This window comes from Anolis sagrei, chromosome 3, assembly GCF_037176765.1.
Source record: "Anolis sagrei isolate rAnoSag1 chromosome 3, rAnoSag1.mat, whole genome shotgun sequence".
In the NCBI taxonomy this organism is placed as follows: Eukaryota; Metazoa; Chordata; class Lepidosauria; order Squamata; family Dactyloidae; genus Anolis; species Anolis sagrei.
Window position 1 is genome coordinate 230,381,956 of NC_090023.1, and position 20,205 is coordinate 230,402,160.

Consider the following 20,205-nt stretch of genomic DNA (forward strand, 5'->3'; position numbering starts at 1 on the left):
GAAATCAGAAGACGCTTACTTCTTGGGAGGAGAGCAATGTCCAGTCTCGATAAAATAGTAAAGAGTAAAGACATCACACTGGCAACAAAGATCCGCATAGTCAAAGCCATGGTATTTCCTGTAGTAACCTACGGATGTGAGAGCTGGACCTTAGGGAAGGCTGGGCGAAGGAAGATCGATGCTTTTGAGCTGTGGTGTTGGAGGAAAGTTCTGAGATTGCCTTGGACTGCGGGAAGATCCAACCAGTCCATCCTCCAGGAAATAAAGCCCGACTGCTCACTGGAGGGAAGGATACTAGAGACAAAGTTGAAGTACTTTGGCCACATCATGAGGAGACAGGAAAGCCTAGAGAAGACAATTATGCTGGGGAAAGTGGAAGGAAAAAGGAAGAGGGGCCGACCAAGGGCAAGATGGATGGATGGCATCCTTGAAGTGACTGGAATTACCTTGAAGGAGCTGGGGGTGGTGATGGCCGACAGGGAGCGCTGGCGTGGGCTGGTCCATGAGGTCATGAAGAGTCGGAGGCGACTGAACGAATGAACAACAAAACACACATCATCTGGGCGAATCAGTACTTTTCAGTAGGATTCCACACTCATGAAATGCAAGTTGGTGTATTATTCACAGTTAATCTGAATTATCCCCCTCCCCATCAGTTTTTAAAAGTAGATAGCCTTCCAGAAATATTGCAACAACATTGATATCCAGTGCAGATATCCATGACATATTAGATAAAGAGAGAAGGAAATGTCTACCTTTTTTTGTTTGTTTCTTGGCCTTCAAAATGGTTGGGGAGACCTAAGTAGAAATAATAATAGATTTGTACATGGTGAGGTGATATTTACAAATTCTGCAGCATTTTGGGAAATTACACGTGGGATTTTCCCTTCAAATCATTACATTTTATGCAACCCCCCCCCCCATTTTTCATGCAGAAAAATCCCTTTTTTCAGATACACATTTTTGTCAAAAATGGTGTGTGCATGTGCATTATACAAGAAATAGCAATTTTGCACAAAATTCTCCCCAGTATTTGTGAGAGGGAAAGCACAAATTCTGTATTTTATTGTACATTTCTCTTTAGGCATATGTAAGCTTTATGAAGTCTCACTATTAGTTCACTAGATCCACTATTGTCGACTTCACTAGAAGTGACTTTCTAAAGTGTCTGTCTGTTTTTGATGTCCCTCTGTCATTTTTAGGTGGTCATTTTATATGGCATTTGATAGCACAAAGGTGAGCTCTGGCCCTGAATTATTGCCAACTTCAGCAGAAACAAGAGCTCTTTCCTCAATGGTTTATTAGTATGTATGATATTATGGTTGCAGTGGCAGTATATTCTATCAGTACTGTAGAACTAAAAACAAAGAGTGTGTTAATAATAAATGATAGTGATTAAGTGTGGCACCATCTCTCCGACAGTGAATTCAGGTGAACAGCTTTCTCATTAGTGTCTCATCAGGTTGTTCATTATATATCATCTGCAGGAGCATCATCAGGTGTCATCGACTTGTTACCAACTCCCAGTGCAGCAACTAACTGGACAGCTGGTCTTCTGATAGACAGCAATGACATGATTTTTAAATTCGATGGAAAACAAGGAGCCAAAATCCCTGATGGAATAGTACCAAAAAATTTAACTGATCAATTTACCATCACTATGTGGATGAAGCATGGTCCAAGTCCAGGTTTAAGAGCAGAGAAAGAAACTATTTTGTGCAATTCAGATAAGACAGGTGAGTCAACTTTATTTTAAATGATGGTGAAAGTACCTTTTCTTCTTCCTTCTTCCAGATTGAACATGCTGGGTAAAAACCAGTATTGAGACATGTTTTATATTCAATTACAATAACTGATTTCTAGGTGAATTTGATATTAAATAATTGATGGGAATTCACTTCGGAATGTGATAAAAATTGAATTCAAATTTCATTTCAATAGTTCGTGCAACATACTGAGATACATTTTGTTAATATATCTTTTTTTTTTTAGAAATGAATCGGCACCATTATGCACTATATGTGCACAATTGTCGACTTGTATTTCTACTGCGAAAGGATTTTGACCAAGCTGACACCTTCCGTCCTGCAGAATTTCATTGGAAGCTTGACCAGGTATTTTTTTCCTTTCATTACACTAATTACTAAATTTCTGTACATATATCTATGGATTGTATGAGGAACCTGAAACAAAGAATAAACTGCTCTTTAAATAAAGCTAATATTATCTAACAGTATAATATTAATATGTGTTTATTTACAAGCTGGGATGGGGTAGAAAAGATGGCAGAGATGTCTTGTTAGGTTAAAGGTTGTGAGGTTCTCTGATCTCCATTTTTAAAAAGCATTTGAGGACAACAAAAGTAAAATGCATAAGATAAAGTACTGATTTACCTTGATATATTCACATATATCTGCACAGATAAATTCAAAACGGTCTGCTAAAATAATTGATATAAACAATGTACAATGGCCATTTTTTTTAAAAAAGTGAGTTCATCCAACAAAGTAACAACCTAGATCTGAGAACATGCCAAATAGAAATGAAATCATATGTATAATTCACACATTTTCTTATAGTACACTACAGTTCATGAAAGCCATCAAAAAAGTATCAAACAGTTCATTTCTTTTTAGAAACCTTTGTGTTTATTTGCATATTTTAAAAAGGAAGCATTCAGAGGTATCTGGTTTGTAGTTCTTCCATTCATGGTTTTATACTCAGCCCAAGTTCTTTGTATTTCATATTCGTCCAGTTTTGATTTTACTTATCTACATGATAGGATAAAAATACAGAAATTATGCTAGGCCATCTTCTTACAATGATAACAATGATAAAATCCGGTCGGGATACTATCGGTCTTGTTTTAATAACCTGCCTTCCAGTAACATTTCTGAATTGATTCAATAACATATTTTTCACTATGAAAACCATAAGGATGCCTTTAAAAGCATGACAGCTTGGATTCAAATTATTTTGCTCTGTAGGGCTCTCAAACTTTGTGGAACTGAGCTGTTTGGAAAGTAAGGTTGCTCATTTTTAGGATGAAATCCATTAATCTCCCATAAAGAATAGAACTCTACCTTTCTAGAAAAAAGGAAAGTCATGTAAGATGAGGCAAGTTTAATAGAGGTCAGATAAAAGGATTTAATAAAGCTGGTGCTGACAACCTGAGAATGAGAAAAATCAAAGTTGAGGTCCCATCCTTCCCAAAAAATCAGTGACTAATGTGAATGCCTTTGGTTTCTTTTACTTTCTTATTGATCTAATGGAAAATAATAAATTAAATTAAATTAATTTTATAGTCTAAACATATATACTACTGGTGTCTGTCCACGGGCCCTTCTATAGCTAGGGTGATCACATACCTCTTTTATGAAGCACCAGTTTGGTTGCCTTTTAATAGCTTTTGCTCTTCACAGGAGAAAGCTAACATAAAAGCAAGTACATAATTAACATGGCTAGGTTCCAGCAAATGTGCTCAGAGTGCAGATTTTAGTCAACAAGGGAATTTATTCAAAAATAATACACCAAAACAAATTACAAATAGAAATTTTACAATGACTTAGTATTACTAGACTATACTGTGAATTTAATACAAAGTTTCCTCATTTTATAACTTTATTTCTGTATAATTATTCTGGAAAATGTGTGCAAATGTATTAATGCAGAAATTCACTGGAAAATTTATACAGACAGTAAATTAGCAGAGAATAAGACTGAAACAAATGGTTTTATCAGTTAACAGAAGAACGTTAATTCTATTCATTTTTAAGCCAATAGGAATTCTAATTGTTCGGCAATTTTTCAGCATAGATAATTAAATTATGCACTTTTCTCCTGAGTCAAAGACACAAGGCACTTACTCTGGATCAGCCTAGGGCTGTTTGCATACCCAGCTTCCAAGCTACTCTAGTGGTAGAAGGGTGTCTGCACCACTAGAGTGGCACGAACAATTACACACCACTTAGATTTCATGCCCCCCCTTCTTTCCACCTTCATCTTTCTGAGTTCACTCGCACTTCAGCCAGCAGCAGAATTAGTGACGAGTGATAATCACAAGCAAATTTTGCACTGGCCTAATCATTTATATATGACCAAAGTGTAAGTGAGCTCCAGAGCATGACACAGGACAAGGACAAGGTTGTGTTAAATGCCACAAAGTTCAGATGTGTAAGGCAAACTGGCTCAGTGGATGCCATAAATTCCATTCAACCCCACCCTGTTTGCTTTGGCCTGTGTAGATGGCCACCCTGATCATCAACTGCACTTCTCAAGTAGCACAAATCCAAAACTCTGGCTTGTGCAATTGAATCAATCCCCTGTAGTATAATCTTTCTCTTTTTCTATGCTTTCTACTTCACCTAACAGTATTCTTTCTTTTAATGAGTCATTTCATCTTATGACACATCCAACATGCAATAGGTGCAGTTTAGTATTTTGGCTAACCAGGAGAGTTTACATCGGAGGGCCCTTCCACACAGCTCTATATACCAGAATATCAAGGCAAAAAATCCCATATTATCTGAGTGTGGACTCAGATACCCCAGTTCAAAGCATATATTGTGGGATTTTCTGCCCAGCATAAACTTGTCCTCTCAATGCACTTTACCTCACCCCCATTTTCCTATCTCATCCAATCCCCCCTGTTCTTATCCTTGCATTTGGCCCAGACCACCTTGTTCAACTTTTTGTTTTTACTTTTCACCTGCCTTATATCCAGTGTTATTTTTTGTGTTATTTTTCCTTTTCCTTTTTCCTTGTTTGTATTTTATTTGAGTTATTATCTACTCTATTTTATTTTGTTTATTGTATTTGTTGGGCTTGGCCTCGTGTTAGCCGCCCCGAGTCCCTGAAGGAGATGGTGGTGGGGTATAAATAAAGTTTAATAATAATAATAATAATAATAATAATAATAATAATATTTTGGGGTATAGGGCTGTGTCAAAGGGCCCTGATTTCTTAAGGATTGATTCATTTGTGTTTGTAACAATCAGTGGTAACTATAAGATTTTTTTCCAGCACCACATTCCGATTAGTTGATTTTCTTTCATTTTTTTCATTGTCTAGCTTTCAGAAATACATGTAGGAATCAGAAATATTATGACATGAATGAGTTTGACTTTGGAGGAGGGGGTGAACAGTGGGGCCATTTTTGTTTGGAACCAGCTGAATTGTTCACAAAGGTCACTGCCACCATCCTGCTTATATAATGCTTTGTGATGTGGGGAAAAGGAGATGACACTTATCTGTGTCATTTTTGTTGCTGCCATGGCAGCCACAGAGCTCCTGGCCATTAGTGGGTGTCTTTGCCAATGTCAGCAGAGGTGCCAGTCTGACTTGGAGAGAGAAGGGGGAGATCCCCCTCCTCTCTTCAAATCACAAGGTCACTTTTACCGGCAGCCTAGAGCTCTGTGGCCATAGCTGTGGCAACAACAAATGACACAGGTAAAAGTGATGGTCCAGTGGAGCTGAACTGAGTTCAGCCTTAATGAACAGTCTGGATTTCTTTCCTACCACTGCTGTAGTTTGGGAGTAGCTTGCAGAATCCCGATCTGGTCTGAAGCACAGCAGCCTCCATTTTTGTGCTTCATTTAGATAGGCTCTGAGGTAAGGCATAGAAAATCTATAACAATTTCTAAGTCTCCAGTACCCACTTTAAAGTTATGTCAATCATTTGTAGCCACTGTGTGTTTGTGTGTGCGTGCGTGTATGTGTATTCAGCTGTAACCCTGCTTTTGTACTTTGTTGTTTAAATTTCCTCAACAGTCATTCCAGGTCTTTCCTATTTCCTCCAGGTAATATGGTGCTATACAGTTAGTCTTAAATTATTGATGGTTCTTCTTCCAGTTTTCATACCCAAATCCTGCATTCCATAATCTATACACTCTATTTCAATTAAAAAGATAGGATGACAAAATGCAGGTTTTCATCTGATCCCTTTGCCAATGGGAAACCATTTTTTTCATATTATGTTGTGATAGTAGCTTTGTGTTTAGAGCATTTATGTTACACATAAGGACAATCAAATGTGTTTTTTACCCTTTATTTTTCCACTTATCAGTCTTTGATTGTTATTAATTTACCTCTGTTGTCAATTTCTACAGAAATGTGTGCTTATTCTAGCAGAAATAAACAAAATTGTGATAATGATTATTAAAATTTTAGTGCATGTGCATTATCAAGATTATAATCCAAATTAACATTGTCGGATAACTAGGATATATTGGAAATATAATAAAATAAATAGATGCATGTTTCCCTCAAATGTTATCTATCTAGGGTATAGTTTGTTTTATAATTTTGAATTAGTCCTTGACACCAGATTAAAACAACATGACCTCTTCCTGGTTGGCACTTGAAGTTAATTCATTTAGGCATGTTCAAATTGCAGCATGACAAAAGACAGACATGCTGCAGTCAAAATCCATGAAAACCAGTGTTTTCAGGTACTTTCAATGTCATTGTGGTTAAGAGGTTTATTTAATTATTTAAAGCTCTAATTAAATGATTTCTTTTTTCAATAATACAACAATGAACATAGCGACTCTGGACATTGTAATTTATTCCATGTATTATACTTTCTATGAAATAGTTGTATCTTTAAGCAATGCTGAACAGTCTCATCTTCCCTTTTGTTTTCTTTATCCTTAGACATCAAAGTAGAATATTGTCACACTTGGTCTGTCAAGTGGGAACTGGGGAATAATGGACAATTGCATGTTTCTGGAGTTTTGTTGATGATACTGTATAACGTCTGTTTGTGCGGATGAATTGTAATGAACTGAACTGAAATGAATGATATTCTGCTTCACCTTTTTTATACTAGTGATATTGTTTTTTTTAATTTTGTTCTCAAAGGAAGGAATGAGTAATTCCAGAAATTTTCTTCCCATTGCAAGAAAGTCTGAAAACTGGGATGACCTTGAGCAAATCTCCTTTTCTCTGCCTGACAAATCCCCTTCTGACCTTATCTTGCCAGGAAAATCTCATAATAGGATCTTTTAAGGGTCTCCATAAGTTGGAAACATCATGAAGGCACACAACAACAGTGGCTAAAGCCATGGTACTATTTTTTGTGTTTCTTTTCAGTGTACAAGTTAGTCCTCAGAGCCTATGAACCATCAATAGGACTGCTTGGGGCTCCTTAAAGGAGACAGATTTCCATTGTCATGAGAGATACTAATGGAAGGAGAAGACAGGGAGACTATTGGTTTATTCTTATAAAAATTCCTCAAAATTTTCATATTGTTTTCTACTCACAATAGGATGAACTCTCTCTCTCTCTCTCTCTCTACACACACACACACCAGAAGTCACATTTGTCCATCCTACCTCAAGGCTTTGAGGGTTTAGTTCTCAAAAGCTTGGATTGGAAACCTTGTTTCTTCAAACATGTTGGTACTGAATTAGGGTGGCCAACCTTCTGAGAAGTTTCTCATCAGTCAAACAAGCATGTACTATATTGCTTGCTAGGTACACCTGTAGTTCCTAAATTTATCTAGTGCACATGGGGAGAATTTTGTTCCAGTTTTTAAAGTATTTATCAAGGGAATTTCATCATATTATGGGGAGAAAGAACTTGAGGTTTAAAATGTTCAAATGCAAGGGGAAGCAAAAATGATATTTCCCTTGTCTTCAACCTAAAGCAATCAGCTTTGAGCAGAAACTATGAAGACAAGACAAGGATTTCATCTTTTCTTAAACCAGTCTGACCCAACTGATTTTAGGGGGAAATGGAAAGAATTCCCCGAAAGGCTCACAAATATTTTCTAACATCTTTTATCTCCTTTGAACAGTATGTTTCTGCTTCTTATATATAAAAGTAAGAAACCTACCAAAACTACTGATCCACATCACAATTACTCGTACTTACCGAATCCACTCCTCCTGGATTTCAACATGGATTTTAGGATTTGCTGTAACTAGATGTATTTATCAGACCAGAACTCAAAATGTCAAAATCTATCATTATTCATGAAGCACACTTCTGGAATGTAATGTTTTTTCTGCTGTTTCTTTGAAATGTGTTGCTCTTTCTGTTCTTTCTTTAAATTGCATTTGTTATAATTTTTATTCTTTTTAAGCCACCCTGGGAAGTTATTAAAGGCTAGGGTAGCAATCCTTAACAAAAAATGAGCTTAAATAAATTCTCAAAATCAGATAATGCATAGAAAGAGTTGTGCATGGTCTAACCTCCAATTTGCATTGGCAACACAGTGCTAATTTTCTTTGGGCAGCTCTTAGATTCTGTCTGAAACATTTTGAAAATGGTTTTCCAGAATAATGTCTTTTTTGTTTATGTTGGCAAAACAAAGCTTGGAAAATTACATTGGAGAAGTAATTAATGTACAGTATAGCCGTTATAGTAAAAGCAATGGTATTCCCTGTAGTCACCTATGGATGTGAGAGCTGGGCCATAGGGAAGGCTGAGCAAAGGAAGATAGGTGCTTTTTAGGGCTGGGCGGTTTCGTTCGTTAATTTCGTAATTCGTTAATAATTCGTTATTTTTCTTGATAACGAAGCGATAACAAACCATTCAGGAGCAACTAAAAAACGAAACGAATTTTTAAAGCTATTTCGTAATTGTTTTGTAATTGTTTCGTTATTATTTCCGTATGTCTGGTGCAAGTTTTATAGTTGTTTCCCTCCCCTCTCCCTGGTTGCAAGCTGTGGGCATTTACCCCACTCCCGGGTCCCTGGCCTCTGCTTAAGTGGATCAAATTCTCCTCTCCTCCTGTTGTCACCTCACCTCGTTCCTCACTCTGGCCTGCGTGCATTGGGCAAAGAGACACAGCAGTGCAGCACTCAGAGACCTGCCCGTTGCCTGCCTAACCTCTTTCCTTCTCCAGGTTAAAACTATTATATTTATTATATTTATTATTATTATTATAATTATTAAGAATGGATGGCCATCTTTCAGTAGTGCTTTGACTGTGCCTTACATGCAGGAAGGCAGAAAGTGGTTTGTTATAATAATAATAATAATTATTATTATTATTATTATTATTGGGAAGCGTGGTCAAACCAGAATAGAGATCTCACCCCTCCTCTCTTTCCCCCCTCTTTCCTTCTCCAGGTTAAAACTATTATATTTATTATATTTATTATTATTATTATTATTATTATTATTAAGAATGGATGGCCATCTTTCAGTAGTGCTTTGACTGTGCCTTACATGCAGGAAGGCAGAAAGTGGTTTGTTATAATTATTATTATTATTATTTTTATTATTATTGGGAAGCGTTGTCAAACCAGAATAGAGATCTCACCCCTATTATTTTCAGTTGCGCAACTGCGTCCGCCATTTTAACAAATTGATTCGTTAATATTAACGAAATTTCGTAAATATCGAACTTTTTAAAAGGAAAAATTTGTAATTATTTTAAATAACGAAACGCAAAAACCCCCAAAAAACGAATCGATTTTAGAAACAAATTTTTCCGTTGTTACCCAGGCCTAGTGCTTTTGAATTGTGGTGTCGGAGGAAAGTTCTGCGAGAAGATCCAAGCATACCATACTTCAGAAAATAAAGCCCGACTGCTCATTGGAGGGAAGGATATTAGAGCCAAAGATGAAGTATTTTGGCCACATAATGAGAAGACAGGAAAGCTTAGAGAAGATAATTATGCTGGGGAAAATGGAAGGAAAAAGGAAGAGGGGCCGACCAAGGGCAAGATGGATAGATGGCATCCTTGAAGTGACTGGCTTGACCTTGAAGGAGCTGGGGTTGGTGATGGCCGACAGGGAGCTCTGGCGTGGGCTGGTTCATGAGGTCACGAAGAGTCAGAAGCGACTGAACGAGTAAACAACCACAACATAGCCGTTATTAGACTAATGTCCCATTACATATCACAGTGCTGAACATTGATTATTTTCCATTGTTTTCTGTTACTTTTTAAAGAAAAAAGTCCACATTTAAGAACACATGAAACTTTTAAAAAATGTCAAAGGTCTTTAAAAGTGTCTTTAAAAGTAGCATTTGAAAGTAACTGGAAGTCACTTCATAAAACACAAACTATAAGCCCATCTCGTATTTTTAATTTTATTTCATTATCCTTGTTGCTTAAAAAAATAGTTTGCCCTCTGTGCACATTCACTTAGCATGGGTTATTTGAGTGCATTTGATCTGCTTGTTGGTATTTTAAAAGCCCATCAAAATCTTTATTCAGTGTATTGGGTACTACAAACCACAATTTTTAGAACAATGATGATCCCCAGAATGACCTATCATCTAAAATAATGTTTTGATTCCTTTTAATAACAATATATTCTCCATGTACTCCATTTATTAATCAGAACATTTTTTAGAAAAGACATAAGAAATGGGTTTATGATATGCAGTTAGGGTAATTTTAATACTACACTGGTCAAGATTCTGTTGGCCTGTACGTGTATAGTAGCATATAAGCAGCATTACCAAACAGTGGCAACTGGTAAAACTGGTAAAACTGCCCTGGGCACAGCCATAAGCAGCAGAGAGTGCGAGATAACCATCACTAGTACCCAAATTGCTTGATCTCTTCCCTGCCTCTACTCCCCCCCCCCCCCCAAATACCATTCTCCAAAAAGTATTTTACATAATGGATCTTTATGCCAACATGGAACTCCAACAATTTATAGCCCAAGAAATCATATGGGTAATTCTGACATTTTCTTAATCTAACCAAAATTCTGACAGAAAATGTTAATGAAAACTTAGTAGCTGCAGCATGTGGTAATCGGGCTTTCATTTATTGTACACATTACATGTGAGACAGAGTCCTAACCTATTTGAAGTCATTGTAGCTTGACTTCAAATTGCCTTTTTTAGAGAATTGCCTTTTTCTTGATAATAGATTACTTAAAGTCTTAAGTTGGAGTTTTTGGTATGACAGATGTAGTGCACTCCGGGTGCATTCTACTGTCGCTCTTTGGATATTTTTTATTAATTCTTGGGAAGCATATAGAAAGGTTTTAGTGTGATACTTTAGTCAAAGTTCAGGCACCTTTATAAAGATGGAAAGTGTCTGATATGTGTTTAATGAAATGACTAATGTAAAAACTACTCATATATTATTATGAACATTCAAAACATATGGGCTTTTCTTAGCTATTGTGGAGTCAGGTCTTGAACCATATCCCCTAATTTTTTTGTGGACACATTTTTTGTTTTACAGTGTAAAATCTCTACAGTGCAAGTATAGACAGATATCTGATCTTCTCTATGGATAAACATGTACATTTTGTTTGCTATTTGTGTTTGTCTTGGTCAACAGACAGATACTGGGGAGCACCCAATGGAACCCTCAAGAAAAGGAGCAGATGAAGACTTCTTATTTTAGAAAACATGCAACATGTTTTGGTCTGTAAAATATGTCAATGTCCTTCATCAGGAGTTATATAAACCATAGAAATAAATATAACATTCAAATTAAAAAGACGGTTTTATGTATTCCCTGAAAAAGAACACTATTCAGTGAGCACTTGGAGAAATAGCTCCTCTTTTTTCCATAAAGTTTGTTTAGGATCAGCCAATAACATACTGCAGAAAAAGATTTGTTCATGTTGGACTAAACTTCAAATGATATCGGTAATATTTCCCATAAATTAACAAACATTTTTTAAAGTTATGTTTTAGAATACCATTTGCTACCAAAACCTATACTTTTAAAGATCACATAGGCATAACAAGTGGCTAATTGCCTTGTCTCTCTGTGTGGGTTACTTGTATATAATTAGTTTGCCTTTTTGTAATGTTAAAATATGTAATTGAAATAGCCAGAAGGTACCTTTGAAGTGAAGTAAAGTAAATGTTAAGGTATGTAATTAAAATAGCCAGAAGGTGTCATTGTATAATCTTGTGGCTGAACAACTTACAAATTGATGCCTTATTAGAAACGTATCAACGGAGGATTCACAGTCATAACTACAGTGCTATTGGTTGTGTTTTAAGTGGAAATAGAAAGGAGAGAGTTCACAAATGTTTGTGTCTCAGTGCATCACTCTAATATAAACAGTTGTAATTGCAGCTCCTTTGTGATTAACAATAAATTATCTTAATTTATTTTTAAGGAAGACATTTTTAATTTACAATAGCAGAGACATTGTGTTCTTTCAGTGTTAAACAGCAGTGTTGTGTCTCCGTAAAGATTCTCATTGTTTATGCCTATTTAAGCCCTTTTTAGTTAGAGGGGATTGGATTTTTATGTAAAGTTTTGTGAGGGGTCTGTCTCGATAGCCTCTTTTCCTTTCAGCCACCCCCTTCTCTGCCCCTTCAAGAATCCTCCCAAGGGTGGAGCCTCAGGAAAAACCCTTCTTGTTCCTTGAAGAGCCAGCCAGTTTACAAGTGCAAGGTGGGAAGAGAGGAAGGTCTACAAAATAGCACGTTACAGACAGAGTCCAAGAGGAGTTATGATGGAGCCCAGTCAGAGATATTTCAAGTTAAAGTAAAAATTAGTTCAAGTCAAGCATTACTCCAAAGACAGACATATACCAACAAGAGAAGAAATAGTAGAGAAGTTAAGTAATTCAGAGCCCTCTCTTCAACTCTCTTCTGAGGACTATGCCAGTTAGACCCAGGAGGAGAAAGGGGTTAAAGATTTTTTAAGTTATTAAATCTTATTGACTGTTTGTCTAAGTGTCCTCCATCTGTTCCCTGCACAACCAATTCACCCTCCAAGTGGTTAGATAGGAGGAGAACACGCAGCTAACCTTGCATTTTTCTTTCTCTCATTTCTTTTTTATTCAGTTGTATTTGCTATATTTGAATTTTGCTGTAACAGGTTGCTTGGGATACAAGAGTGTGGAAATAGTGAAGTTTAACTCTGTATTTATAAAAAAAAATTCCACTTGCCATGAAGTCAGTTTCCACTTATGGCAGCTGCATGAATGAGAGATCTCCAGTTCACCTATCATTCACAGTGTTGCTCATGGCCCTTGATTGAATCTATCAATGTGGAATGCAGGATTCTTCTTTTCATATTTTTCTTCACAAAGCATTATTGACCTTTTTTCTACTCAGTCATGTCTTCTCATGATATGTTCAAAATATGACAGTTTCAGTTTAGTCATCTTGGCTTCTGGGAAGACTTCAGAAGGTAGGAGCTTCTACATGGAGTGCTCCTGCTTTGTCTACCTTCTGGACTATAAGAAATTCTACCTGAGGCCAGCCTTGTTTGCATGCTGGGTGTGGCTCCCTACAGATGGTGCAGCTCCTACCTGAGGACAACAGTGATTAGGGGCAAGTCAATGGACTCCTTGAGAGCCTTCTCTGCTCAGTTGTAAAGACAATCCAGAAGGCAAGAGCTTCTGTATCAAGCATTACTGCTTTGCCTGCCTTCTGGACTATAAGAATTTCTGCCTATAGTCAGCTGGATCAGCATACTGAGCATGACTCTTCACAACTCTGTGTTAACTGTTGTTGCATTAATTTTGCATTTGTTTGCATTAATTAACGGTTGTCTCATAATTTGTCTTTTTATTTTTGGATGTCTCTCTTGCCATTTATTGTTTGTTTTTAATTCAATGTATAAAGAACCCGAAGAGACAATACAGGGCAGAGGTGGATATGGCGATGAAAGTGTTACATGTCTCTATAGAGGAAGGAGAGAAAGGTGCTTAATACCTATCTCACCTTCCAGTCACCCTACCAGCCTAAGGAACTTGGAGAGTTGGGTACTGTGTCAGTGAGCAGGAGAGGGAAAGTGGGCCAGGGGTGGGGGGAGGTTAGCTGTCATCTATAAAAACTATCTTAACTTGACCAGAGTACCTATGAGGAAGCTGACTCACATTGAGTGTGTGTACCTGAGTCTGAAAACCAGGACTAGACTGGGGATTCTGTTAGTGCACCGTATACCCCACTGCCTAACAGACTGACTCCCTGTCTGAGCTCACAGAAAAATTGGAGTGTCCTAGACTTTTGCTGCTGGGGATGGTAAGGAGGACAATCTGTTAACTTGATCCTTGTCCATCTTGGCTGATCATCCAGGGAGGAAATGCAATTCGATCTCATATACAACAAATTATTAATGCATCTCCCAAGGAGGGGAATTTCCACCCTGTTTAAAAGAAGTAGTAGTTAGACCACTGATGAAAAAGCCATCCCTGGATCCCCTAGACCTTAATAATTACAGGCCAGTTGCCAACCTCTCTTTTTTGGGCAAGGTGATTGAGAAGGCAGTTGCCCTCCAACTCCAGGAGGTCTTGTGGTGTCCCACAAGGTGCCTTTCTATCCCCAACACTTTTTAATATTTACTTGAAGCTGCTGGGAGAGATCATCTGTAGGCATGGGGCAAGGTGTTATCAGTATGCTGATGACACCCAAATATATTTCTCCGTGCCTTCCAAAAAAGGTACAGCTAAGGATAGTATGTCTCCTCTGAATGAATGCCTGGAGGAGATAATGGACTGGATCAGGGCAAACAAATTGAAATGGAATCCAGACAAAGCAGAGGTGCTTGCCATCAAGGGTCCTAATCTGGAGGTGGAGGTGTGTCAACCAGTTCTGCATGGGGTTACACTCCTCCTAAAAGACTGTGTCCACAGCTTTGGAGTGCTCGTGGATCCATCTCTCCAAATGTCAGCCCAGATAGATGCAACTATCAGCTTCAGCTGATCTGCTAGCTGTGCTGCTTCCTAGATTTGGAGGAACTGAAGATGTTAGTGCACTTGCTGGTAACATCAAGGACTTCTACAATGTGCTTTGCATTGGGCTACCTTTGTACCAAGTTCAGAAATTCCAACTGATTCAAAATATAAAAAAATTAAAAATTAAAATTAAGTACATTTTCTAAAGGGTAGCTTTTATTTTAATCACAGAATATTGACAAATGGTTTTTTCTTCTTGCTTCAATGATTCATGCAAGTAGAATATTAAAACCCACAGCTCTTGCCATGCTACATCCAGCATTATGTCTTCAAAGCCGTACAATGTACATTTTCATTTCAGAGAAGGATTGCTCAATCTGAACATAAAATTTGAAAGAGCATGGAATGGACAGAAAAGCAGACCAATATACAGAGTGACTGAATATCAGAAATTTCAGTTCACCCTGTGGTGTAAGGATTTACATAAATAATACCTGTAGAGATTATTGCAAGGTTTAAAATTTATTAGTAATATCCCTAAGCACATGTCTCTGGAAATGAAAACATTTAACAAATTCAGAGAAATGAGCTCCATTTTCCACTGGGGCAGAATTTATTATTTGAATTATTCAGGGGAGGTTTATATATAGCCACAAAGATATGTGATATGCCAACTAATTTCTAATTATACTAGTCAGAAGCTCTCCACTGGGAACACTTTGTTTTCTTCAGTCAGGCTAAAGCAATTTACATATTATAGTTTCTAAAAATATATTTATTATATTACCAGGGTCCATAATGTGAGAGTCTAAAGAGAAAATTAATTTTCCTGGATCACATCTACTAAATATTTAACTTTATATCTGTGAGAATCATTCAGCAAGAACTATATAGCAATCTGCAGAAGAAACTGAAAATAAAAGATGCTAATCATCACATTAGCTCTCTCTCTCAGTAGGAAGTGACCATGCAGCTTGGGCAGGCATTTGGATTGTCTATGGTGCCAATTATATGGAGACAAGTTTAGAGAGTGTATGAGGATAATAATGTTTAATCTTACATTTATTTATTGAGTGTTAACCTACAGCCATTAAAACATGAGCCTGTCATTCTTAATAATGGAATGGATTCCATTTTAAGGTCAGTAATTTTTGCATCAGCATGTTTGTAGTATTGCTTTGCTCTTCACACAAAAAAATCACATCAGATTTGCATTGTTCATCCTATGGGTTGAAAGAGCATATGAGGGAAATATAATTTTATATGGAACTGGAGGAATATGCAAAGAACAATCATCCCTCCACATTTGCTGGATTTAGGGTGCAAGACTGCTGGAAAAGTGAAAAAATCATAACATTTTAAAAACATTTTTTTCCTTTTACCTGAGAATACATCTGTCTAAAAATAACTAGATCTTCCACCATGACTTTATGGTCAACTTCCAATAGAATAATTCTGGCCTAGAGAAGTGCTTTCTATAAGAAACTCAAAGTCCCCAGCAGAACTGTATAGTTGACTTTTGCTGGAAGATAATATTAGAGTTGCAGTGGAGTACTTAGAGATTCCTAGAAAGAACATATTAATCAAATCTGTGAATAGGTAAAGATAAAGGTTTCCCCTTACATTAGGTCTAGTCATGACCTACTCGGAGTGGTGGTGCTCATCCCCATTTCTAAGCTGAAGAGCCAGCATTGTATGACGACACCTTCAAGGTCATATGGCTTAATTGATCTCATTTAACATGTTTTTGAACTGCTAGATTGGCAGAAATGGGAACTCACCCCACTCCCCAGATTCGAACCGCCAACCTTTTGGTCAGCAAGTTCAGCAGCTCAGCAATTTAACCCACTGTGCCACCAGGGGGCCCTAATCTGTGAATAATCAAAGCAAAAGTGAAATCAGCAGATATCTTCATTGAAGGCAGCTTTGTTCAGTGGTCACCAGACCCTTTCATATCAGGAAAGCAACTTGTTTTGTACAGAAATTCTATGTTTCAGGTCATCAGTTCTTGACTGTCAGACAACATGTAGCTTGTGGATGCTTGACCACTTTTCGCACTGAACATCCAGTCAGCCATCACTTGGACAGTACGCATCAGTATAATGGTAAAAAAACAATCTTCATCGGGATCAGCGGATGGATGAAAGGGACTTTACTTTGCTCACCATTACCCTAGTCAAGGAGCGAGGAACATGTAGTCTTCTAGATCCTTAAATGCATCCTTTTGGCTGAATCTAAATCCAAATAGAACAAATCCTTTTTTGTTTGTCATTTATATTTATATTTTATTTTTAAAATGAAAATATTTAAAGTATCAAAGAACAAAATAAATTTCAATGAAATAATCCTCCCAGTTTTGACTGGCACAATTGGAACATTTTTTTTTGTCGTGTCAGGAGTGACTTGAGAAACTACAAGTCACTTCTGGTGTGAGAGAATTGGCCGTCTGCAAGGACGTTGCCCAGGGGACGCCCAGATGATTTGATTTTTTTTATCATCCTTGTGGGAGGCTTCTCTCATGTCCCCGCATGGAGAGTTGGAGCTGACAGAGGGAGCTCATCCACTTCTCCCCGGATTCGAACCTGCGACCTGTCGGTCTTCAGTCCTGCCAGCACAGGGGTTTAACCCACTGCACCACCAGGGGCTCAATTGGAACATTAATAAGCCATAACAGTTAATTAATGGATACTATGCTAATGATTTAGTCTGAACTCCATTCTCCCCCCTGTAATGGCACTCCTACCTTATGAAGCTAATTGGCAAGAGTTTTTGACAATGGTGTACTGTTTTTCATTTGAAGTTGAATTTGTGGATAGTTGCACAGCTCAACAGTATTTATTTTTAATCTGTAAGCTTAGCAGCCCATCATATGAAAGAAGACCCAAATAATGCTGAAGGAAAAAGCAGGTTTTTATATGAGGGTTGGAAATTGTAACATTATTTTGTTTAACAGAAATAAAATTATTAGTTTGTTTTGTAATGCTATAACAACAACATTACAGAAATTCAATGCTCATCAGCATTATAATATTCGTTAAGGGCCACAAATATTTTCAGTATAGAGAAAGAGGCGTGAAATGTTGTACAATGCATTTCTGCATCACTGTATTGTAGGACGCTTAGACCCTAATAACATATCAAAGTACAAACAGCTACCTCTTTCAAGGAGGAGCTTAACTAGTTCATATCTTTGAGGTAAACAACGAACTTCAGATTGCATTTATTGAGTTCTCAGTAGACTACGTTTTAAAGTCATTGTTTGATTCTCAGAACAACCTAAATGAAATATGGAAAGATGCAGTAGAATGCCATGCCTTTGGCAACATGCCCAAATAATACTTTTTTTGCTTTTCAACCATTTCTTGATGCAAATCTGCAGTCTCCTACCTAACCCAAATCAACACACCCTTAAGGTCGCAATGACTGATACCCATATCGAGAATCAACTGAAACTGGACCTCCATGCTGCAGCCAAATATTCAAATGCTTTCCAACAAACAGCAGACACAAGAAAGTCATTATTGAACTTTAGAATTATGAAATAGTTTTCATTTTTTAAAAAATTATCAAGTACATCGTAGTTAGATTTTTTTAAAAATATATAAAAATATATAAAGTATATTTAATTGAAGTATTTTGAATGTAATCTTATTTGAATACAACTAAAAGTGACCTTCCAACATAAAATGGTTCCCCACTCCTGCTCTAATCATTTTAAAGTCAAAATTGTTGACAGTGTTTGGAAATAATGATCTGTATCAGCATCATTAAAGGGGAAGCATTAATTGCATTCCTTTCTCAAGTAATCTTTGGAGGCTAGATTCCTGTTTCCCCACCGTTAATCGTCCATGTACACTCTCTGTGTAAAGAGTACATTCATATTTTTCTGTTTCTTGGGAACTGAAATTAATCGCTCTTGAAAATGCATAATATACATTAAAATAAGTGCTTTGATGTTTACACCATTGACTTTCAGTATGGATAACATGCTACAAAAACGGAATGATAACATTGAAGGTATTACCTAATTGCTGTAGGTAAGGTTTAAAAATACACTCATTAAAATGAAAACAAATTACTACTTAGAATAGGCCTGTTTTGCATATGGCTATTACATTTTTAGTAGGCTATATATTCTATATAAGTATTGCACTGCAGGAGGAAATACCATTTTGGTGACTTTTCTAAGATCTTGGCTGAATAATACATGTTTCAAGGAGCTATTTAAATATGTATTAACTCAGTTTAAAAGAACAAAAACTGCCTTGTTGTTAGTAAATTCATATTATTTCAGGAATGGTTTTGTAAAATAGAAATAAAAATCATTACTTTTCTAGTGATTATGTCAATGAAGGTTTTTTTCTATAAAGGTATCCACTGAAGTAAGATAAATCATGCAAAGTATTTAAAAAAATGGCAAGTTGTTTGAAAGACTGAAATTGTTTATGGAATGCTGTGAAATGATATACTTGCTCACATGAATTTGCATATGTCAACATTGATTCAAGTCTTCATTATACATGCTGATTTTAATTTTCATGGTAAATTCTTGAATATTTACTGGTAATAGTGGTGCTGGTTGTGGTGATATTAGGTATTGCTAGGCAACCAGGGCAAGATGAAGCTGTGAAGATACTGAAAGGCCAACCATACTGAAAAAAATGGAAAGCAGAAGAAAATATATTAATAATGGAATGCTGTTACAGAGCAAATCAATCAGCCTGAGGTCACCAAAAGAGAATGTATACCATCTGGAAAGAAATGCTTCCAGGCTGTAATGCAACAGAACAGTGATTATGCAGCCAAAGATTACATATGATCCAAAATAAACTTTTAAAAAAGGATTTTAAAACTTGCAAATACCCCTGGACCACTAAGTGAACTACAGAAGATTGAAGGGCGTAAAATGAAAATCTAGAAAGTAAAAAAAATGTTGAATTTTATTGACCTACAAACTGACTTTTGAATGAATAGCACTTAAGGCTACCAAACTTAAAACTTACACCAAAGAAAAAACCTGAAAGATAATACTGAAGATGTCAACTTGGAGATACTAACAATTTCAACAGTTAGTCATTAGGATACAAAACAATGTGGTAGAATGTAGCATCCTAGAAAGAAAACTAGGATGTTGATAAACCAAAGAAATTACTTTTAAAACTTAGTTTGAAATAAAACTGAAACTAAAACAGAAACAATCTCCATGGAAAACAAAATAATTTCAGAAATGTTTGATATTCTAAAACAGTATATAACTGGTACACCTATGTGATCAAAAAATGTTTGAAAACTCATAAAATTAGTGGGTGCTGATGAGTTATTTCTAAAGTGTTTCTAAAATATTGTAAATGTCCTTTTCATTACTATAATGAAAGTAACAATTTTTATTACTATTTCATTAAGTAATTGTTGGAGGGGGGGGGGGGTTCTGGGGCTTTCACTTTCATTTTTAGAGCTATTGGGGTGAAACTTGCTACAACGGTAGAACGTATTTACCACTGTTACCCCTCCAGGTTTCAGAACGTTTCACTTGTCTGATTTTTGAGGAATTTTTAAGGTTTTTACAAAAAAGTTTTAAAAAAACAAAGTACAAGGTGTATGTCTGGATTTCTCCACAATTACATAACATAACCATAG

The 20,205-nt window shown here is 36.5% G+C and overlaps 1 protein-coding gene across 2 annotated transcripts in view; it reads left to right on the plus strand.

The window, feature by feature from the left end:
• CLSTN2 (calsyntenin 2) overlaps nt 1-20,205 on the plus strand; it is a 416,131-nt gene that overhangs the window by 335,348 nt on the left and 60,578 nt on the right. For both annotated transcript variants that reach the window (XM_060767908.2, XM_060767910.2), the window contains exons 7-8: nt 1,488-1,736; nt 1,993-2,114. In XM_060767908.2, coding sequence (XP_060623891.2) covers nt 1,488-1,736; nt 1,993-2,114 — 371 coding nt within the window. The remainder of the gene's footprint in view (nt 1-1,487; nt 1,737-1,992; nt 2,115-20,205) is intronic.